Below are 22,872 nucleotides of genomic sequence, written 5' to 3'. Positions count from 1 at the left end.
TCCTCCTTTCCCGTCCATTCTCCACCCTCTCTTATATTTGGTTTGTGACAGTCTTTTGTGGCCATCCGCAGATGCCTTCTGTAACTAACGCCACGCAAGACTTCCCGCAGATCCCAGGGCTTCCAGGGAAGACAGTTGCCAATTTCCATGCAAGTATCACCCGTCATTCTTACTGGGCAGGAGTTGTAGAATTCTGCATCTTATAAAACCTAACTGGCACTTTTATTATGCTGTAATAAAATTACTTACAACAACACTTATTCTCAGGGGCGCCTGGGTGGCTCAGTCGGTTGGGCGTCTGACTGCAGCACAGGTCACAATCTCGCAGTTTGTGAGTTCGAGCCCCGTGTTGGGCCCCGTGCTGACAGCTCAGAGCCCGGAGCCTACTTCACATTCTGTGTCTCCCTCTCTGTCCCTCCCCAACTCATGCTCTCTCAAAAATAAATGTTGAAAAAAAAAACCAAAACACTCTCAGGATCTTAAAAGTTTCAAGTCAGTGGATCTTCAAGGACAGATCTTTTAAGTTTCTTATTTCCGTAGCACAATGCAAATAAATTTCACTTTTTTAAACTTCAGAGAGATCCCTTTTTGAATAAATTCAGCTTTCTGGACTTAACGTGGAAAGCCATTTCCTGTCACGGGCCAGAGGCCTTGGATATTCTGGACTGTGGAGCTTGAGAGCCTCAGGGGGGCTGACGGTGGAACATTCGGAGAAGGACTGTGTAAGCCACGGCGTCCCGCTGGAAGAGAAGGGGACAGAGGACACAGGAAGGGGATCTCCTGAGCATGGCTGGGACCTGAGGGACTTCAGCCAGGGTGGGAAGGAGCCCTGTGGAATGCAGCCTCCCTGCCAAGCATTGGTGACTCCTGGCTACGGTGCCTTCACTCTCCCTGCCCGCCCCCCACAAGTGAGAGAAGGTAATTCACTTTAGAGAATGTGTAATCAGCTGCCTTGAATGAATCTGTCCCAGGGAGGCTGTCTGAAGTTCACTGTCTTCATCACAGGATGCCGTGTCAATCACTAGGCTAGTTTAAGATGTCAGGATAATCGGTCACGAAATACCTTAGACAAAATTTCAATACGGAGCTTTCGTTTAGCACATTAAATTGTGCCCTGTGATTTCTAGTTACGCTAAATCACTGGCTTGTCTGCTACTATGTTCTGCTGCAAAATAAATACGTCATATTTGATAAAAGTGGCATGAATTTTAAGAAGATTCCTAGTGGGGAACCTCTTATGTCCCGAGAGAGACCATTCTTTGGCCGGAAATTTTGCCCCCACGATAAATCCATTTTTGGCCTTCATCTGTTCAGAGGTGGTATTCATCAACTTTCTTTAAGTCCTGCTTTCTCCCTGAAATTCTTAGCCAAGAAGATTTTCTCCAGCTCTGCTTTCTCTGTCCCTTACAGGTTTTTATTTTTTTTATTTTATTTATTTTTTTTTTTAAATTTTTGTTTTCAACGTTTATTTATTTTTGGGACAGAGAGAGACAGAGCATGAACGGGGGAGGGACAGAGAGAGAGGGAGACACAGAATCGGAAGCAGGCTCCAGGCTCTGAGCCATCAGCCCAGAGCCTGACGCGGGGCTCGAACTCACGGACCGTGAGATCGTGACCTGGCTGAAGTCGGACGCTTAACCGACTGCGCCACCCAGGCGCCCCTACAGGTTTTTATTTTTTAAAGCACCTGTGGAGTTTAGGGTTTTTCCAGCTAAGCCCTCCTATCCCCATTTGCCAGTCTAAACCAAGTGTTTCCGTAAGAGTACTCCAGGAACACTAATTCCATAAGGTTTTACACAAACACTGATCCCACCACCCATCCTGTGTGTCAGGATTTGTAAAGCACACTAGCATCTCAAAGGATCCGAGTCCTGTAGAACCTGTGTGGCGTTTAGTGGGGGTCGTTTCCCAAACTTCCTTGACCGTGGAACCCTTTTCTCGCGATCCTTTTTCAACCCTAGAGCACCTCTGGGGAAACGACGGCATTGCTTCTCTGTTCCCCGTCCTCAGTCGTTTTGTTTGGTTGCCAGAAGCTAAGGTGTCTGTGTCACGGACGAGGGTATCAGCTTCTTCCTCCCTGTGAGCGGGAGGCCTGGACTGTCACCAGGTACCGAAAACAACATGAATTCACGTTGACTCTTCAAACAGGGATTACATCCTGTGTGTACTTTTTTTTTTTTTTTAATTGGCTTTGATCATTTTGTTTGTGAACGTGTGTAGAGCCACTGATGCCTAAGGGACTGTGGCAGCGGAGGCCAGACTGCCTCCCCTTTGGATGACAGCGTGCAGCCTGAAAATATTCGGCAGTCCCAGGCCACAAAGACAAGCAGCCTGAAATCTGGGTCGGCGTTGCATTCACCCCCAGGCTGCATGGCCAAGTGATCGATCTGGTTTTGCTACTCTTGTTTCTACCCCATCGCTGCTGTAAGAACAAGGGTTTCTCAAGGTCTGTGATCAGCACAATGCTGATGGAATGAAGGGTCTGTGGACGGCCACCTGCCCCTTCGGGGTTGCCAGTGCCTGGATCTGCAGGGGCCCGTGGGGCACGGGGCACAGGGCACATGGGAGGCGTGGCGAACCGGGCTGCCCATGCAGGGCCCGTGGGCCCCCTTGTCCAAGCTTCTCAAAGGCTTTGTGAACAGACGGGGGGGCGGCAGACTCACCTAGGAAATACGTAGCTTTTAATTGGGTAACTGGTTTTTTACATTGTGTCTTGATTTGAAATCTCCCGATTTGAAGCAACCCCAGGATTGTCCCTCTCCGGTCGGCTGACGTCCTCTTAAAGAGTAGAGCAGAGCAGGCCAGGTCGACAGAACCGTCACGTCACACGAGGCACCGGCCGAAGGTTTTGTTTTTGAGATGCGGTCCAAAGTGTCCATCCACCCGCACTGGATCCCCAGGGTGCTGTTGTAGGGGGACCGGTGTGGAGGCCTGTGGGTGCGGCCACCCTTGGCCTCCTTTCCGTCTCCGAGCCGCTCGGCTAGTGTCTGGCGGTCAGGACCCGGACGACCAGCCCGGCCGTCAGCGTGCCTGACGCCATCCCCAGGGCGGCCCCGCGGCGGATGGCCAGCTGTCTGGCTGACAGTCTGCTGGCCGGAGCTGGAAGGGCCTGGGCTGCCTCCGGAGCCCTGAAGAGGTCCAGGTGGCTCTCGGGCCTTGAATACGTTGTCAGGGTGACGCCAGGAGAGGCACCCGTGGCCACTGCGGAGGCAAACGGGAGCAGTCAGCGGCGCCGGGGGCCTGGGAGACAGCTGTGGCCTTGGAACCAGGAAGCCCGGCTGCCTTTGTCACGCTGGGTGCAATGATGTGGGAAAACACCTCAACACGTGAGCGTGACGCAGAGAGAAAGCTGCTCATAAGATCACGTGAGGCGCGTTCCCGTCTGAGCCTTGTGATGACACGCGATGGGGTGTCACTCCCATACGTGCCTTCGGAGCACGTCTTAAACGCTCAGACGGTCGGACCTCACCTTCGTCTCTCGTGACCCTCTAGGCTCCCGGAGTGTTTGTCAGCTAGCTCGCTGCTGTGTTGACGATGGCAGGGCCCCGGGGGAGATGAGGTCACCGGATAAGTGAGGGCTCTGGGCTGTGGATACCCAGACCTGGCGCCCCTCACCAGCCCGGGACGGGAGGGCCCCTGCGCCTCGGGCCGAGGCCATCGCTGCATCACAGAGACGCTGGATATACACCAGAGGTGCCCGCCTGTCTGATGGGGTACAGAGAGGCAGGCAGGGGAAGTGCCCCCCCACCAGCCGGTCCAGCCAGGCGGACCCGCCGAGACCCAGCTGCCGTAGGCCGGGATGTGGCCTTCTGGCCTGGGCTGGGCTTCCGTGGTGAGCACGTGCCCTTGAGTCTGACGGGCCCACACTGGGATCGTCTCACCTTTTCCAGTTGCGGGACCATCGTCGGGGGAGAGACCTAAGCTCTCAGCCTGGCTCCCTCACCCGAGGATGGGGCTACAGCTGGCTGCCTCACGAGGCTAAGGACGTGACGTGCTTCACGTGGGGCCTCTGAGTCACAGGGAGTGGTGTCGTCTTCCTGGCGCTTAGAACACCATGTTTGTGCCAAGAGGAGGACCGGCGGCTTGGACTTGTACTTGCCCGGGGCACACGAGGAAGAGGCTGCCACTGGCAGTGGGGCCCACCTGGCTGAAGCACTGCGACGTTACCTGAAGAGGTGACGGCTTCTGCAGGCCCAGGTCGGGGGACCGTGGCCACCGTGCTGTCAGTGCTCTGCGGCAGCAGTCCGGCATGTTTCTGGGCCTAAAAGAGCAGATTCAGGGTCTTTGAGAGTGGACCCCCCCCCCCCCCTCCGTCTCTGCCTTCAGACCGAGCTGTCATCGTTACTGTGTCTGAGAAGCAGGCGTGGGCCTCCCCTGTTTAAAAAGTTCGGCCAAGGGGCGCCTGGGTGGCTCAGTCAATTAAGCGTCTGATTTCGGCTCAGGTCAGGATCTCACGGTTTGTGGGTTCGAGCCCTGCATCGGGCTCTGTGTTGACAGCTCAGAGCCTGGAGCCTGTTTTGGATTCCGTGTCTCCCTCTCTCTGCCCCTCCCCTGCTCATGCTCTATCTCTCAAAAATAAACATTAAAAAGAAAAAAAAAATGTTTGGCCAAGAGGATGTTGGACAGAGTGATGGTGTTCCCCCTTCCAAAGTCGGGCACACACTCTTGGGGGCTCATCCGGGTTCAGACTAGTTTGAGCTCTTTGCTTTGGTTTCAAGCAGCTTGGGCTGGCTGTGGAAGCTTTTTGGTGTGTGTGCCTCTCCTTGAAATTAGACCGTATCCTGGCACTGTCTGGGGTCCAGTTACGGTGCCCGGAGATGTTGAGGCTGAGGGGGCCCTTCCGTGACCCCCCGCCCTCCCAGCTCATCCCACAGGTCACTGCTGCTGAGGCCTGATGTGCTCTGAGCATCTCTGCACGCTCACCTCCTCTGCAGCTAGCTTCCAGTCCATCCGGGCGGTGTAGACAGCAAACGCAGCAGCTCCCAGGAGGCCGCAGGCCAGCATGCCCAGCCAGAGGCCTGGGGGAGACAAGTGACAAATGGGGACAGCGTCCTCCCAGGCCTCCCCCCACTTTCCCTCGCAGCACATACCCATGATTCCCATTCTGACCACAAAGGTCAGAACAATGCCCAGCGGGAGGCCGATGACATAATACATGACTGTGTTCACGACGGCTCCAAAGGCCTGCTTGCCGCTTCCTCTCAGAACTCCGCTATAGACGCACTGGGAGGGGAGGCAGAAAGGGGCGAGAGGTGGGCGTGAGCCTGACGGCAGGGATCCTGCAGCGGGCTCCCTTCTAAGCCACTCATGTCGCACGGCCTGATTTCACTCTAAGCCCAACGATGGTGCTCTTGTCCCCATCCGTGGGGAGACCGAGTCGGGGCAAGTCACTTGCCCACGGCTGCACAAGAGTGGTTGTGTCTTGAATACAACTCCAGAGGCCCCGTCTTCCCCTCCACACTAGGACTGCCTCTCTAGAAACTCAAGGTAAAATTGGAAACCGACCACCAGCTGGCCCCGGAGGCTGGACTGACGTCACACAGAGTTGTGTTGCCTTGGCAGTGCTGCTGTGGCAAATTACTGTAGATTAGTGGCTTGGAACAAGACACGTGCACTGGTTTCTGGTCCTGGAGGTTACGAGTCTGAAATGGGTCTCACCGCCCTCTAGTCAGGGCTGGTTCCTTCTGGAGGCCCCTGCGGAGAATTTGTGTGTCTTTGCCTTTTCTGGCCTCTATAGGCCGCCCTGCATTCCCGGCCCCCAGACAGTGGTGGCATCGGTCCACCCTCTGCGGCTGTCGTGGTGTTTCCATCTCCTTCTGTCTCCCTCCCCTCTCTCGCCTGTGAGAACCCTTGCGATTACTTTGGGTCATCTGGATAATCCACGATAATCTCCCCATCTCAAGACCTTTCACTTAGTCACATCTACAAAGTCCCCTTTTGCCACCCGACATTCACAGGTCTGGGGATCAGGATGTGGAGATCTTTGGGGGGGGCCATCATTCTGGATACCGCACGTGGCAAACAAAGGCGTCATCTGCTCCAGATGAGACACGCAGTCCTTGCTTGCTCCTGTCCCCGTAATGCTCACGGACAAGAACGACTTTGGAGAAAGCACTAACCCTGCTTTATTTTCCTAGGGTCATCCTCCCAGCCTGATCTCAGCGCTGATGAACTAAAGAGCGACAGGCACAGCTCATGCTTGGGCAGTGCTACTGACGAATAGCTATTCGGTTATTTTCATTTTGTTAAGATAAAGGATGTGGAGCGGGGCGCCTGGGGGGCCTCAAGTCAGCTGAGCATCCGGCTCTTGGTTTCGGCTCAGGTCATGATCTCGCGGTTAGTGGGTTCAAGTCCCACACTGGGATCCGTGCTGGCAGCACAGAGCCTGCTTGGGATTCTCTCTCTCTCTCCCCCTCTCCCTGCCCCTTCCCCGCTCTCTCTCTCTCTCTCTCAAAATAAATAAGCTTAAAAAAAAAAAAAAGACGAAGGATGTGGAGTATTTTGTGGTTTGCTTTCACACTTTTGAGCAAAGAGGTAATGCATTCGGGATGGGAGGTGTGTGCCTCTTGAACTCTGAATGTGGCATGTTCGTTTCCCATTGTTATATATTTTGACATAGAAGATATCTTTTGGTTAGAAGAAGACTTCTCCCAAATTATGATTGATGAGCTCTAAACAAGTATATCTCAACCCCGGGGGCGACTTTCGCCCTCCAGGGGACACTTGGCAAGTGTCGGGGGATGGTTTGGGTTGTCACAACCCGAGGAGTGCTACCTGCATAGGGTTGAAGCCCTGAATGCTGTTAAACACCTTAAGGGCGGCCCCCTTACAACCAAGGATTCTCCATCCCGAAATGTCACAGTGCCAAGGTTGAGAAGCCCTTTAAAGCATTTTGAGTCACGGTGACAACGTCAGAGGCAAGCACCCAGGAAGGGCCAGTGGCCCCACCAGTCTGTGCGGTTGAGAAGGTTTGGGTCTGTTTGGGAGAGGCAGCGGACCGGTGCGCTAGGCAGGGATTTAACAGGGAGGCGAAACAACCGGGTGGCGGGGAGAGGGAGCTCAATACGTTCCACACATATTCCAAGTTGACTGCAGGCTGTGTGTGCACACAGCGGAGACCAGGGCAGGCCCCAGCCTCCCACACGTCATGGACAATGGAGCCTGTGCACGTGGACGGAAGAGACACGCGAGAACCCAGAAGGAAGTAAGAGCCGGGCAGACTCGAAAACAGCCCCCATGCACATTCAGATCCTTCGGCAGAGAACGGAAGCCTCACGAGCTGTCAGGTGTTTGAACACAACCTCCGACCAACAACTGCCTCAACACCGAGCTGTGTGGACAAAAGGGTGTGACCCCTAGGAAGCTAAGCCTAAAATAAGCATAGAGAAAAACCCAGAAAACAAAACTTGAGTAGAGATCGCAGCTCCAGGCTGTAGAGGAGGCGGAATTCACAGAAATAAATAGTCCAGGCAAATTCCTAAATACGACAAGAGGCCTCAGAGAAAGGTCACACACGCTTTGACGTTCTCTGGGATGGGGCTGTGCAAGGCCACACAAGAGAATTCAATTAGAGACGCCGACAAGAAAGAAAAATGGGCATGCCCCCAATATTTGGTTAACACAAAGAATAAATAGCAGGAGAAAGTTTTAAATATTTTGAACGAAGAATAAAACGACATATCAAATTTAGTACGTGCCACTAACACGGTGCTTAGAAACGCACAGCCGTAAATGCCTATATCCAAAAAGAAGAAAGGCCTCAAATCCATAGCCTAATACCCCACATTAAGAAACAAGGAAGAGCAAACTCTACCCAAATAAAACAGAAGGATGGGGATAATGATGACAGGGGAAATTACTGAAATCGACAACGGAAAAAAACCACAGAAAATCAACGAAACCCAAAATTTTAGGTCTTTGATAATATCCACAAAAAGGATGAACATTTGCCAAGGATTTGACCGTGGTAAAATAAGACCAAGAAAATAAGAAAGCGAAGACCCAAATGACCAAAGTTAGGTGTGAAAGAAGGGACATTACTACTGACCCTACAGAAAAAGATTATAAGAAAATACTATTAGCAACTTGGTGCCAGAGAATTAGACAAATTTAGTTGAAGTAAATAAGTTACTTGAAAGACACAGATTACTGAAAGTAACTCAAGAAATAGAAAGTGAAGAGACAAATAAATAAATTGAATTAATTTAAAAATCTTCTGACAGAAACCCAGGCCCAGATGGCTTCACTGGTGAATTCTGTCCAATATTTAAAGGGGAGGGGCACCTGGGTGGCTCAGTCAGTTAAGCGTCCGACTTCGCTCAGGTCATGATCTCACGGCTCGTGGGTTCAAGTCCTGAATTGGGCTCTGTGCTGGCAGCTCAGAGCCTGGAGCCTGAAGCCTGCTTCGGATTTTGTGTCTCCCTTTCTCTCTGCCCCTCCCCCACTCATACTCTCTCTCCAAATAAACACACATAATTTCAAAAATTAAAAAAAATAAAAATAAAATGAGGATTTGGGGGCACCTGGGTGGCTCAGTCGGTTAAGCATCCGATTTCAGCTCAGGTCATGATCCTGAGGTTCGTGAGTTTGAGCCCCACATCAGGCCGCGTACTGACAATGTGGACCCCACTTGGGATTCTCTCCCCATCGCTCTCTCTGCCCCTCCCCCGCTTGTGCACATGCACATTCTTTCAAAATAATAAATGAATTAAAAAAATAATAAAAGGAGACTTCAGTGTTTTCTTGTTTTATGTCATGCTCTTTAAAATTCACATCATCCACATTTGTGAGTTTATGTGGGTGTAATTTTTCAGGTGTTTTTTTTGTTTTGTTTTTGTTTTTTTTGCCAATCCGCATGCGTCTTTTGGCTTGTTGGAATTGCAGAAGAGAAGGGGATTCATTGTTTTGAATAATAATAGAATTAATCCAAGCAGACACATTGGGCACTTACTACAGAGTTAGCCCTTTACAAGTTTTTTAACTTTTATTTATTTTTTAATGTTTATCTATCTTTGAGAGAGAGAGAGAGAGAGAGAGAGCGAGAGCATGAGCAGGGGAGAGGCAGAGAGAGAGGGAGACACAGAATCTGAAGCAGGCTCCAGGTTTTGAGCTGTCAGCACAGAGCTGGACTCGGGGCTCGAACACTCTGTGAGATCATGACCTGAGCTGAAGTCGGACATTTAACCGACGGAGCCACCCAGGCGCCCCATCCCCCTTTACATGTTTGAATGGGTTAATCCTCGCAGCCCGACGAGGCCTCAGGGAGGGCCCGTGAGCATGGACTCGCACAGGAGTCAGGCTTCACATCAGGGCAGTACTCACACAGATGGCCTCAAAGAGCTGAAAGACGGTGTAAATTGGCAAGACCTTGTTCACCAGGGCAATGACTTGTCTGCGGGAGAAACCGGAAAGAACATTCATTTGGAGCATTAAGACATCACTGCGTTCTTGAGACCCACGCCCTCCCTGTTGTGCCTCCTCCTAAAAATGATTGGAACGGAAGTAGTTACCCCCCCCCCCCCCACACACACACACAAACCTGACACTCCCAGCCCTAAGTTTCTGCATGGAGCCCTAAGCTCCAGGAGAGCCCCGCAATGTTGTACTGCCTGCCCTCGGCATCCTGTCTACGGACCAGCAAGTGACGGAGGCCGTGGTCCGGGGGGAGAAGCATCAATGCTATAGCTTCTTCCCAGCAAGAGCAAAGTCGAGGCTGGTCCTGCTTCCTCTGGACCTGGTGCTGAGCCAGCCAGGTGACGAATCTCTGAGGACCAGCTGCAAGCCACTCTGACATTTCCCAGAAGTCAGTGAAGAAAACTGATTACCTACTCATCATTTGTAAAAATACGCCCCAGTTTATTTTTCAGGGTGCTCAGCACGATGCCCACAACCAGCGAGGTGCCGCCTGGAAGAGACCAAAGGAAGAGCATTTGCCCCCAACCCCTGGAGGAGCAGCTTAGGTCAGTGCAAGGCAGGAAGGCATAGGAAATGCCTTTCCCCCTGTGGTTCTCAAAGTGGGGTTCCGGGACCAGCAGCAACAGCATCACCTAGTAACTTGTTAGAAATGGAGGTTCTCAGGGGCGCCTGGGTGGCTCAGTCGGTTAAACATCCGACTTTGGTTCCGGTCATGATCTCGCCGTCTGTGAGTTCGAGCCCCGTGTCGGGCTCCGTGCTGACAGCTCGGAGCCTGGAGCCTGCTTCGGACTCTGTGTCTCCCCCTCTCTCTGCCCCTCCCCCACTCACACTCTGTCTGTCTCTCTCAAAAATAAATAAACATAAAAAAAAGAGAAATGGAGGTTCTCAGACCCCATCTCAGACCTACTGAATCAGAAACTCCATGGGGGGGGAGGCCTGCCAATCTGATTCTAATCTTTCCAGCTGATTCTGATAGTCTAAAGCCTGAGAACCACTGGTGTCCACAGCTGATCTGAATCTGTCAGCCTCAGAAAGCAGAGCCCGGGAAGGGGACACAAGATCGGTTGGTCCTGAGGGGTGGGATGGGGCAGGTCCTGAGATCCTTGGGGATGCTGGGAAAGCAAATTTGCAGAAGGCCCCTGGACATGGAGGCAGAAGTCTGGGGAGAAGGGGACTTCACGGGGTCACATGAAGGTGGAAACTGGTGACCTGTCCCTGGGAGAACCCGAGAACAGCAGCAGGGAAGGAATGCAGGACAAGAGAGGTTTGCTGGTGGGGGGGAAGAGGAGGGAGTGGGGGTGGGGACGGGGGAAGGGTAGGAGGGTGGCGTCAATTCAGCTGGGGCTCCTCTGGGCCGGGTGTTGCAGATTTGTCCCCTGCCCCAGGCTCCAACTTCCCAAGCCCCGCCCCCACCCCCAGAGGATTCCACCCACCTGTGCAAAGCATGCCTGACTTGGCCCACCGCTTGGCTTGCACTGTATCTGCAGCTCCCAGGGCCATCCCCACACGGACACAGACGGCGTTGCTGAGCCCCAGGGGAATCTGCGATCAGAGATAAGGGGCCATCAGTAGAATCAACCTCCTGCCCCTGGAAGGGGCTGGGGGGCTGGATCCTGAGCCAGGAAGAGGCTTGTGCCGGGGGAACAGCCCTCTAACCCTCCACCAGGGGGCCAGCTGGAGGAAAGCAGGAAGACAGGATGGATCCCAGGAAGGCAGCGTGAGGAGAGAGGGCATTCACAGCTGAGGTTGGGAGATGGGGTGGGGGCACCCTCAGCAAGCCCGTCAGTCCTGCCCCCACCGGCACCATCAGACATCACAGGCAGGGGCGCCTGGGTGGCTCAGTTGGTTGAGCGTCCGACTTCGGCTCAGGTCATGACCTCACGGCTCATGAGTTCGAGCCCCGCGTCGGGCTCTGTGCTGACAGAGCCTGGAGCCTGCTTCCGATTCTGTGTCTCCCTCTCTCTCTGCCCCTAACCCACTCATATTCTGTCTCTGTCTCTCTCAAAAATAAATAAACATTAAAAAAAAAAAAAATTAAAAAACAAATCACAGCCAGACTGGCCCTGCAACCAGAATCAATGTGTTGCCAAAACCTCGTAAGTAAGTGCATTTTTAAGAGTTGAATGTGGTCTTAAGTATGCCAGAAAAGCTCCCTGTTAGAAAAACAAAATTCTGGGAAAACCCTTTGTAAAATTAAGCACCTTATACCTTAGTGCTGTAAGTGTAGACTTTTGTGAATCATTTCCTTAAACTCAGACTGCATGTCCCCAAGGGGTCGCAGTCTGCATGTCCCCAGGAAGCTGGCAGAGGCATACGCAGTCACATGGGACAACTCATGTCTCTGTAAGAAGAGGAGGGAGCTATGGGGCTGTGGGGGGGGGGGTGGGGGACAGCAGTGACCCCCCCAGCCAGGGACGCGGTCACCGAGCTCTCGCTGACTCGGGTTTGCAGGAATGTGGGCCTGCTGCTAAACGGAATGTCCCGTTTTCCAAGAAAATGCAAAACTTCAGATTATGATGTGAAATATTCCCGTTTTTAAGTGGCACTGATTAATTTAAAAATTCTAACATCATGGGAGTTCAGTATTGCTTTCGGTGGAGCAGCTGGGGGCCACCCGTGTGTGTCTGGCAGGGCCCGGACCTAATGGGCACAAAGAGGTCATCTGAGAGAGAGATGGCCTTTAGGGGGACAGCCTGCCCCTCTTCTGTGACACCCCAGGCCGTCAGCGGGGCCGGGCCGGCATGGAGGGCGTGCGGAAGTTACCGCCATAAGATACTCACCATGTAGACTGTGGTGGCCAATTCGTACATGACGGCCTGGCCGGAGAGGTCCAGCACGCTGAGCAGGCCTGCGGAAGAGACACGCGGTGAGCTCACGGACACGGAACAGGACTCCCCTCTGCTTTGGAGGCCAAGGGGCAGATGACTTCCAAGGGCAGCTTTGCAACAGAAAATGTTCCCGTTTGGCCTTCAGCCTGGCAGGAAAATCCCACCCAGCTGCGGTGGAATTTCTTACGGGCTGTTCGTTCCCGGTATGGTTTGACTTTCAAGTTGAAAGTCCTTGGTGTACATGGCATATGGAGAGAAAAGAGACCTGGACCAAGATCAGGAGACCCAAGTTTGGGTCCCAGCGCTGCCACTGGGACTCCGGGCAGTCTCTTGTTCTTGGGGCTCAGTTTACCTATCTGTAAATGAGGGGCAAGGGTTGGACCAGGTGCTCTCTCAGGGCCATTCTCTCACAGGGCCTTGCGATTCCTGGGCTGCGTGGACTCTGCACGAGGTGCTCCGGGGAGCACAGGCGCGTCAGGGGAGAGCCCCCCACGCCTGCCTGGCCCCTGCACGCTCACACCCACGTTGGTTCCGTCCCTCGCTTCCCCCACTGACTCCAACACCTGCCCAGGGCCAGGCCCAGGGCCATGCTGGGTTCCTGACATGAAAAGCCCAGGCCTACCTTCTGGGAGCGCACAACCTGGAGAGAGCAACAGCCCCGACCTGGCCGAGGCCGCCAAACCACCCATCCGGAGAGGGGGCTTCTGGGCTGCCCACACGGTTCCCCGAGCCGCGCTCCCCTACATACCCATGAGGAAGCTCCCGATCTCGTAGGCCCACCACTCCATGCACACCATGAGCATGCTGGGAATAGCCAGAGAGAAGAAGGGGCCCCAGTCCTGCAGGCACTGGCCGGACCAGCCTAGGAACAGAAGCCCCGCTGGAGCCCTGAGCAGGGAGCCCATCGCGCATGCGCACCCACTGGCCCGAGCCCCTGCCAGCCCTTGGCTCCGCCCACTCCCGGGCTCAGCTCCGCACGCCCAGGCCTCCTGTGTTTTGCCACCGGGTGGCTCGGGATGGGAGCCTCAGGCGTGGGTGAAGGTCGCCCGCTCCACCCGTGACACCACGAGATCTTGGGCAACTACCCTGCTCTTTCTGGCCTCCATTCCCTCCTCTGAAAATCTGAGTTCTTTGCCCAGACGCCCCAGAGGGGTTGCTGGGAGGATGGCATGAGGTCAAGGTCAAAGGATTGGATTCTCGGGGCAGATAGGGCCGTGCGGACAGGGAGAGCAGAGTGGCCACACAGGACTCCCTGCCCTGTGAATGAGGCCCCGTCCGGAGGGGCTGGTCCGCAAATGCCCGAAAGCGGACCCCACAGTCTACAGAGTTAGCTTTCAGGAGGCAGGAAAGCTCAGAACCGGGAGTGCAGGGGCACGGGTTTGAGTCCAGCCTCACCGGGCGCCGCCTCTGGCGTTTTGAGCAAATTGTTTACCCTCACTCCATCTCCTCCAGGTAAGTAAAATGGGGATTATAAGGTGGTGTGGAGTAACTGGGGGTCGGAAATGTCGAGCACTCGGCCCACTGCTGACACCTAGGGTTTTACCTGCGATCAGGGAGCTGGCCAGAGAGCCCCCTGGGGGCTGTCCCCAGCAGGGCTCTGCACCGTATCACATTGGATGGGGGGCACCTGGGCCTTTGGGGGTAGGGGTGCTGAGGGGTAGAGCAAAGGGGAAGGAGCCCCTGAAGGGAAGTGGAGGCAAGCCCGAGACAAGACTCCTCCAAAGGGGCTCCCACCGGGCCTTCCGTCCACCTGCCAAATGAACACCCCATGCCCGAGCCGGGGTCCTGCCTGCTGCTGGTCTGCTCAGCCCCCCAAAGGCAGGGTGGCCCCCACACCTGCCCACGTCTCCAGGTGTAGCTTCTTCAGCACAATGTAGAGAAAGAGGAAGATGGTCTGCAGGATGTGGGAGATAGTGTTGGCGTAAGCAGAGCCCCTGGGAAAAGAGAGAGAGCTGAGCTGGGGCCAGGGGCCGACTCTGGCCCTGGGGGCAGGGGACTTCTCCCCTGAAGCCAGCATGGAAGGGAAGGGGGCCCAGGCATGGCGCAGCCAGCACCCCCATCCAGAGATCAGCCACACCCAGGAACCTTAGTACAGTGTCCCTGAGTCCCCCTGCCAGGTCCCAACGCTCGGCTTCTCCTGGGGGGCTGGGGCAGGAATGAGGAGGGCTCCTCTCCTTGTCTCCTTGGTGGGGAGTCCCCCAGAACTTGAGGGACCAGCCCCCCATTTCCTCATGACACCCCACTTCTGGACGGCAGGGGCAGCCTCTGCCCTTTTGGCAAGGCAGGGATGGCAACTGACCTGCCCCCGTCAAGGGTGGGGTGCCTGGTGGGCCCCTGCAGCCCAGTGGTCCCGGTGCTCACCTGACCCCCAGGCTCAGCACGGAAACCAGGATGTAGTTGCCCAAGCCATTGATGCAGTTGCCCACAATGCCACTGAGGACTTGGGGCCAGACGATTCCCTGAAATAAACAACCACTGGCCTTGCTGGGGCGGGGGGCAGGGCCAGGGGGTGTGGACAAGCCCGGGGACGTCCAGGGGTTGGCAAGAGGCTGGGGACACGCGGCTCGTTACTGGGCCTTGGTCAGTAGGTTCACAGAGGGTGCCGAAAGGGGAAAAGCCCCAGGCACCCCTTCTCGCTGGAATGGGGCAGTGTGTTGGGGCAGGGGTCGCCCCTCTGGCCAGGGACCCGTACCTGATTTTGCAAATACTTTGCCAGCAGGCTGTAAAGAAAAATCGCCTGTGTGAAATAAAAACAAAAAACCAGACATGCGCATAAACAACGACTACCAAAAAAGCAAAACAAACAAGCACATGATGAACATCAGGAGGTATTTCCCTGGTACCTGAGTGAGGGGCAGTTATTTCACCAAAATAGGTCTGGGACCCCACAGGTGGGCAGAAGCCCACTTAGCATCTCAGGTGCGCTCTGGCCCTGCCTATGGGGAGAGGCCCCCTCAAGGCTCGGGCTCCACCGCAGACGAGATACGCAAGCAGCGTTGGCTCTCACAAGGCTTGTGTAAGAGGCCCAGCGCCTAACAGGCCTCCTTGCTGCCGGCTGGGACCTTGCATCAGCTCAGGAAGGCCACCCAGGGGCCCGTGCACAGAAGGGCCCATCAGAGTCCAAATCCGCGGGTTGTGACTGCCCTTGAGCCTGGCTCTGGCTGCTGGAACCAAGAATCTGGAGGGAGAGGCCTTGGGCTGGGCAGGGAGATGGGGACCTGGCAGTGTGGCCACCGGTAGGCCCTGCTGAGGGCGTTCAAGCCCCCGTGGGGTGGCAGGACCTTTCCTTTCCGGGGAGGACAGAGAGGGCCTGCGTGTCAGTGTGTGCATGTCAGGGGTGCTGCCCCTGCCCTTTCTGTCCTCTGCCAAAGCCTGTCCCAGGGCCTGCGCCCTGCTACCCCACCCCTTCCCTTTGCTTCCCTTTCCCTTCTGCTTCTCCTCAGTATAGCACGGGGCTTAAGAGCATGAGCTGGAACAGACTGCCTGCGTTCAAGGGTTGGCTCTGCTTTTTACGAGCTGTGTGATCTTAGGCAAGTCACTTAATCTCTCTGTGCCTCAATGTCCTCATCTATAACGGGGATGATAATGTGTGTATGCTATGTATCCATATATATTTAAAGTTAATATCAGAAAACACCTATAAAACAGTATATGGCCCATTTAAGCATTCCAAATGTTAGGTAAGCGTTATGTAAATCCCGTTTGTCATTTTTATTATTACTTTACTGGTAAGTTTTACAGCAGCATTTTAAGGCAGGGACTTGCTTCAGTTGGTAAAGGCGTTGCCACAGTTTTGACGCTCTAGGAGGTTTCTCCCCTGACCCGGCCCAGGTGGCCCTGTTTGGCAAGACACCATCACCTTGGTCTGAAGGGCTGAAGTATGTGCTCTAGCAAACCCTTGGAGGAGACAGACTGGCCTTTGCAGGTGGTTTCCATAATACAACGGAAATCTGGACCTGACCAGACCCCAGAGGGGTCATGGCACTGGCCTCTCAGGCAGGCGGGTGCAGCCGGGGTTCCTCCTGCTAGGCCTTGGCATGCTTTAAAGCACCCCACCTTCACCCTTCCCTGATCAGTCCTCAAGCACCCCACCCCCTGGTGTCATAGAGGGTAAAGGGGAGCTGTTGTTCCAAAGACACAACACTGCCAGCTAGTGACGCGTGACACTGAGTGACACGTGTCACTGATTCAATAAATCAAATAGAGTAGCAATGGATTCCAGAGCAGACATACAGGCCACGAGGCCAGGTGAGAAATCTCAGAAACCGACCTGACTAGATGCATTGCTTAGCTGGGATTTAACGAATTAGTGGAGAAAGGGGAGAACAGGCAACAATTAGTCTTAGTTATAAGTGTGTTAGGTAGATTAGAATCTGAAGTGTAAAATAAAAGCCACGAGAGGGCTCAAAGAAAATATGGGCAAAATGTTTATATAATCTTGCAATGGGTTAAGTGGTTTTAAGTTCATCAAAGACTTCCTAAAGAATGGGATTTATGGGTCTGTTACATATACATTAAAAATTCCTGAGGTCAAGGGTGTGCCTGGGGGGCTCAGTCGGATAAACATCAGATTCTTGGTTTCCTCCCGGGGCATGATCTCACGGTTCATGGGTTCGAGCCCCACATGGGGCTCTGAGCTGACCGTGTGGCGCCTCCTCGGGATTCTGTCTCTGCCCCTGCCCTGCTTGCTCTGTCTCTCTCAAATAAATAAACTTTAAAAAAAAATTTTTTTTAATTGTTTAGGTCAAAAATATCAAAAAATTAGAAGGCAAGTGACCAACTTAAAAAAAAAAATTAACAGGCAAAGGGTTAAGATACTAGTTAACAAGAGTTATAATAATTAGGAAAAGATTAACCCACTAAAAAAGGGTCTGGACAGTTCTCAGAAGAAAAACAAAATGATGAAAAAAATACATGAAAAAAATGTTCATTAGCAATAACACGCATGTGAAAACTGTTTCTAGTTGGGAAAAAATTAAAAAAAAAATTTTTTTTCCCTAATGTTTATATTTGAGAGAGAGAGAAACAGAGCAAGTGAGGGAGGGGCAGAGAGAGGGAGACACAGAACCTGAAGCAGGTTCCAGGTTCCAAGCTATCAGCAAAGAGCCCCAAGTGGGGTTTGAATCCACAAATGTGAGATCACGACCTGAGCCGAAGTCGGACATTCAACCAACTGAGCCACCCAAGCGCCCCGCGAAAAATATTTGAATAATAGTACACTGACAAGAGTGTTGCTAGTGGGGGTAAAAATTTCTGATACAAATTGGTATCAGAAGCCATTGACAGAACAACACCAATTCCCATGATGCACCTGAAGGAAATCGTTACAGATACAAAGATTTTTCTTTTTTTCTTTTTTTAATTTTTTTTTTCAACGTTTTTTTTTTTTTTTATTTATTTTTGGGACAGAGAGAGACAGAGCATGAACGGGGGAGGGGCAGAGAGAGAGGGAGACACAGAATCGGAAACAGGCTCCAGGCTCCGAGCCATCAGCCCAGAGCCCGATGCGGGGCTCGAACTCACGGACCGCGAGACCGTGACCTGGCTGAAGTCGGACGCTTAACCGACTGCGCCACCCAGGCGTCCCCAAAGATTTTTCTATAAGAACGCTTAGCACAATCTTCTTTCCGATAGTGAATATTGGAAACAACCTGAATACCTGACAAATTAGGATTGGTTGATAAATCATGACACTGTAGGATAGTGCATAGCCTCTGAAATGGATACTGTGGGAGGCTATTTAATCGTATCAAGAGACTAATATCAGGGGGAAAGCAGGTAATAACACAATATTACGCACATTGACCCTCTTTCAAACTGTACACGTGTATGTGTGTTTGAACCCACGCGTCCACGCGCAGAAATAATCCTGGGAAGGGATCTGACCCTAGAGTCTCTCTGGGTGGCAGGATTAGAAGCGATTAAAATGTTTTCTTTCCCACAGTTTCTCCAGTGAATGGTTTTCTCATCAAAAAACATGCCATGCTACGTCTTGAAAGTCCAATCTGCGTGGACGGAATGGGACTGCAATTCTGCTGTCCCTTCGGCCAGCCTCAGTGGCGCAGCGGAAAGTCGCTGTGGGCTCACGGGCCTCCCCAGCACGTGGGCCGGCAAAGAAAAAGCCAGAGTTTAGGGGGGTGGAAGTCCACCGTCCTCCCAGCTCCGTGGACAGTGACACTTACCGGAAGTGCTGGGCTGAAGATGAGCACGTACTCTTGAGTTAACCTGCGAAGGAAACAGAAGCTCCGGAACTGACCAGGCTGTGCCCGGGGCATCTGGGTGGCTCACTTGGTTAAACGTCCAACTCTTGGTTTCAACTCAGGTCATGATCTCACAGTTTGTGAGTTCGAGCCCCGTGTGGGGGCTCCATGCTGCCAGTGTGGAGCCTGCTTGGGATTCTTTCTCTCTGCCCCCTCCTGTGCTCTCTCCCTCCCTCTCTCTCTCTCTCTCTCTCTCTCAAAATAAATAATAAATAGAAATAAACTTAAAAAAAAATAAGCAAATGACTTGCCCATCCTATAAAATGAACACTATTCCCACGAGGGGACATTTCTAAGATTACTAATAAACGGTGTGATTCATCTGAACTTGGTTCAGCCCTTCTGTCTCTTTTTTGGAAGACGGTGTAGTGCACACTTCAAGTCTCCAAAAGCATCTGGGAAGCCCCAGCTACCTGCAGGCAAATCCCATCCATTTTTCTGCCTTTCCTCCTGAATTAAAACTGGCCCTGTATCCTCCCCCTGCTGGTCACAGCTGGAATCGCATGCCGGGCGGGAGAGTCCAAAAACCAAGAACCTTCCCCATAGGAGCTGCACTTGTGACGGCTTGTGACCCAGAGAAGCACGGGGGCCTAGGGCATGGCTTCTTTGGCAGCATGGTTGGGGGTGGGGGTGGGGGTGGGGGTGGGGTCCCTCCCCGGGTTCCCAGCAGAAGCCAAGCAGTACCTGGACACGGCTGGGTCCTGCCTGAAGAGAAGCAGGATGTTGTGGGTGTTGAGGAAGAGTGCCCAGCAGGGGAGGCAGCAGAGAAGCATCACCAGGGTGCTCCTTTGCAGGATGACCCCCACGTGCTTCTTGTTGGGGCTCCCGAAGCTCTGCAAAAGAGCCCATCCCTGGGTCAAGCTGCTCACACCTTCAGTGCCTTCTGTCTGTCCCCTGGGTGAGCCCAGCCAGGGCATCAACCTCCTAGCCAGTGCTGGTGCCGTGGGGACGGACCCAGGACACGACAGGCACCTGTCAACGCCTCGGTAGCAGGCATTTGGCCCCCTTTGATTGCAGCATGCTTGGCGCGGGGGGGGGGGGGGGGGGGGGCGGGGGGAGCGGGGAGGGGCTTCCTCTGCAGGGGCTCAGCCCGCTCGTAGAATCATAATATCGGTTATTTGCTGAGCACTAGCTCCACGCCAGGCTCTGTCTACCCGTTGTCCCCGGTTCTTCAAAAGCGCCTAAGCAGGAAGGTGTTATTCTCAGGGAAGCTCTGAGAGCATTGTCAAGTCTCCATGCTGATAAGGGGCAGCCAGGACCAAGCCCAGGTCCCCGGGCCCACTATGAGTCCAGACCCCCCGACCCCCGAGGAAAGCTGAGCCCCGCTGGGCTGTGGCACCCCCCCCCCACCCCCACCCCGGGGGCAGGAGGGTCCACTCTGTGCACCCTCAGCATTTGACACGTGAGGTCAGGGAACTGCTTCTGCCCCATTCCCTCCATGGCTCTCTAGCCCGTCTGCTCAGACTCTTTCAAAATGAAGGGTCTAATTCCCTGATGGCACACAATCCTTGCAGGCAGGCCGGGACCAGCCGTGTCCCCCCCCCCCCCCCCCGCCTGTTTGATGGGCACCCCATCGCCCGACTCCAAAAGGCACACCTACCTGGGACATCAAGGTGTCACAGGCTGAGGACAAGCCTATTCCTATGGAAATTCCACAGACATTGACAAACTGGAGCCACGCACAGGAGAAAACACAGGGCTTGTCAGGGCCCAAGGAGGGGACCCTAGGAGGGGACCCTCCATCTGGGGGAGGCCACCCACCAGCAGCTCTGACCTGCAGCTGAGTCAGAGACACTGCCCCCTCCTGGCCAGGCCCGGCCTGCGCGTGCCATGTGCCGTTGAGCGAGGCCCCCCCCCAGGTCCCAGCTCTGAATGCAGCTGTCAGCCCTCGTGCTGTCTTCTGGGGGCGGAACGGAGCAGGGAGCTATACTCACGGCCACCGAGAGGGTCACTGACGCCAGCTCCACCTTGCCCAGGTGCCCACAAAACACCGAGCTCACAATGTGGATCATGAAAGTCAGCACCTGGAACAAGAACTAGAGAAAAGCAACCAGGCTCAAGGGCCCTGTACAGCCCAGCCCCACACAGAGGCGTCTCCAGGTCCTGTGGGGGCCTCACACCCTGCAAACGAAACAAAACAGAAAACCACAGGGCCCTGGGGCCAATCCCCCGCCCCAAGGAAGCTGGCGTTGTGGCTGAGCCAGACACAGCGATCGGGGCTGGAAGTCAGGTGACCCGAGTCTTGCTCCCGTCCTGGAGTCAGCAGCTGTGTTAACCTCTGTGGTTAACCTCCAGGCTCCGGTTTCCCTGCCTGAAAGTGCAGGAATGCACAAGAAGCACTCAGCAACACACAGAGCCTGGAGCCCAGAGAGCTTGATTCAAGCATCCAACCCTCTACCGATCATTTGGTCAGGTCACATACACGCAAAAAGGTGAGCCCGATGCGGGGCTTGAACTCCCGAACCGTGCGATCACAACCCGAGCCGAAGTCGGACGCTTGGCTGACTGAGCCACACAGGCGCCCCGCATTGTATCTGCAGCTTTTATGGGGTGCCCATATTGATTCGTCTTTGTGGTCAGAAAAAAAAAAAGGATAGCTAAAGCAATTTTCCCGTGGGACATAAAATGGGCAGAGGCTCCCTTCTTCCCCCTGTAGCAGAGGCCCCCGGACTCCTGCATGAATGGGTCTCATTCGTCACCCTAGGGATTTTAGCCCAGCCTTCCCATTTGTTTCCTAAGGAGGACACACCTGTCCCTCCTTGAGTGGGGCTGCTGAGCGAGGTCAGGCCCCAGTGCCACACCATGCACCTGTCCACGGACGGCTGTCCTGTAGTCACCTGCTGTGGGCGGTGACCTCTGGTGCAGCCTGGACATGGTCAATGTGGGCAGTTCCTGGGGACAGGTGTGAGCGGCTCCTGGCATAGCCCTGTCACACCTGGACGGCAGCTGCCGCCGGCCTTACTGCCTGCCCCTCACATCGTCTACTTACCAGGGGTCCGGAAAGGGCAAAGAGCGTCCACGCCTCGGCCCCAAAGCCGACAGGGACCAGCCTGCGGAGGGCAGGGCAACAGCCCCCTCGGTCTGGGGGGACCGTGTCCCGAACGCTGTCCAGTTCAAGACTGGGCTGCCGGCCACCCTGCATGCCTGAGCGCTCCTGCAGCCAGCCTTGCCCAGCCAAGCCCATGCTACTTTGCAGCCTGGCTAATGAGTAAGGGGCAGGAGGAGGGGCCGCTGCGGCAGCCTATCACACAAGCCCAGCGTCCCTGGGTTCTGCCACCAGAGGGGGACAGGATAGAGTCCTGGGCACCTGGGAGTCACCCAAGCTGGTGCCTGTGGGGGCCTTGTGTCCGCGGTCCCAGGGCGGTCCCAGGGCGGTCAGCTGCAAAGCCCCGGGAGGAGGAGGTTTGGGGCAGTGTGGGGGCACACGGGGCCCGGATGGGCTGCGCTGAGGCACTGGGCATGCTACCCCTCGGCATGATGGTGCCCGTGACGACTCCCATTTCACAGATGAAACAGTGGAGACTCAGAAAGGCAGGGAGCAGAACCTGGATTCTGTCCAGGTGGGCAGCGTCCAGAGCTCTGCCCCGGGAGTCATATGGTGGGAGGGGGCAGCGGCCTGGAGCCAGGAGCTAGGATACCTGGGGAGGGACCCCCAGCCCTGCCTCTGCCCACCATCCCTTTGGGCAGCATCCCCGAGAGCCAGGGTGACCCCACTTGGGCAAACCGCTCACCCCTCTCGCCCTCCATTTTTTCCAGGTTCCTCTCTGGCCCGACCAGTTCACCTTCTTTCTCTTCCACGCAGGGGTGGCCTACGACCTACCAAGGACAGGCAGGGCAGACCAGACCATGGGAGGCTCATAACTACCACCGTACTTGGCCCAGTCCTGGATCAGGCTTTGGGATGTGCGAGCTGCACAGAGGGAGGGAGGGAGGGAGGAGCAGACCCCCCCCCCCCGCCCCCCGCCGAAGGAGAGGAGTGAGGATGAAAACAAACCAAAGATGTGCACTCCAACCCACGTCGCACACACCCTGCGCATTCGCCGCTCCCCACACGCACGCACAGACCTGGTCTTCGCGCAGAATCCCAAATGCTCCCCTGGCTTGTGCACCTGCTGCATGATGGATGTTCCTTCCCTCATTCTGTCGAGCTCCTAGCGCAAATTTCTACAACCTGCACACTAAACAGTAAAGTTAGCTGCCACGGACAAAGGGGAAAGAGAAGACGTTTTATTACCATTGTAATTATTAGGATACGACCCAAAAAAGGCAGGGCAACGGGTAAAAGCCACCACAACGCCCTAGTAATAAGCTCATCACCAGTATTTATATTGTTGATCCTCGAGTGCCTTTTCTGGTTCTCCTCACCTTTG

The 22,872-nt window shown here is 54.5% G+C and overlaps 1 protein-coding gene across 1 annotated transcript; it reads right to left on the bottom strand.

The window, feature by feature from the left end:
* Window positions 1–2,664: 2,664 nt before the first annotated feature.
* Window positions 2,665–21,725, bottom strand: LOC132688253 (multidrug and toxin extrusion protein 2-like). The gene is made up of 17 exons (XM_081791169.1): window positions 21,492–21,725; window positions 20,437–20,538; window positions 20,103–20,171; window positions 19,187–19,335; window positions 18,425–18,467; window positions 14,909–14,979; window positions 14,604–14,783; window positions 14,079–14,176; window positions 12,991–13,104; window positions 12,195–12,262; window positions 10,848–10,956; window positions 9,829–9,904; window positions 9,322–9,391; window positions 5,091–5,223; window positions 4,924–5,018; window positions 4,168–4,261; window positions 2,665–3,201 (listed from the first exon to the last, which is right to left on the bottom strand). The coding sequence occupies exons 1-17, from the start codon at window positions 21,684–21,686 to the stop codon at window positions 2,981–2,983; spliced, it is 1,887 nt and encodes a 628-aa protein (XP_081647295.1). The 5' UTR covers window positions 21,687–21,725; the 3' UTR covers window positions 2,665–2,980.
* Window positions 21,726–22,872: the final 1,147 nt, after the last annotated feature.

This window comes from Panthera onca, chromosome E1 (assembly GCF_046562875.1).
Source record: "Panthera onca isolate mPanOnc1 chromosome E1, mPanOnc1 haplotype 2, whole genome shotgun sequence".
Classification (NCBI taxonomy): domain Eukaryota; kingdom Metazoa; phylum Chordata; class Mammalia; order Carnivora; family Felidae; genus Panthera; species Panthera onca.
Note: the sequence above shows the minus strand (reverse complement) of the source record. Positions and strands in the feature narration are given on the sequence as shown.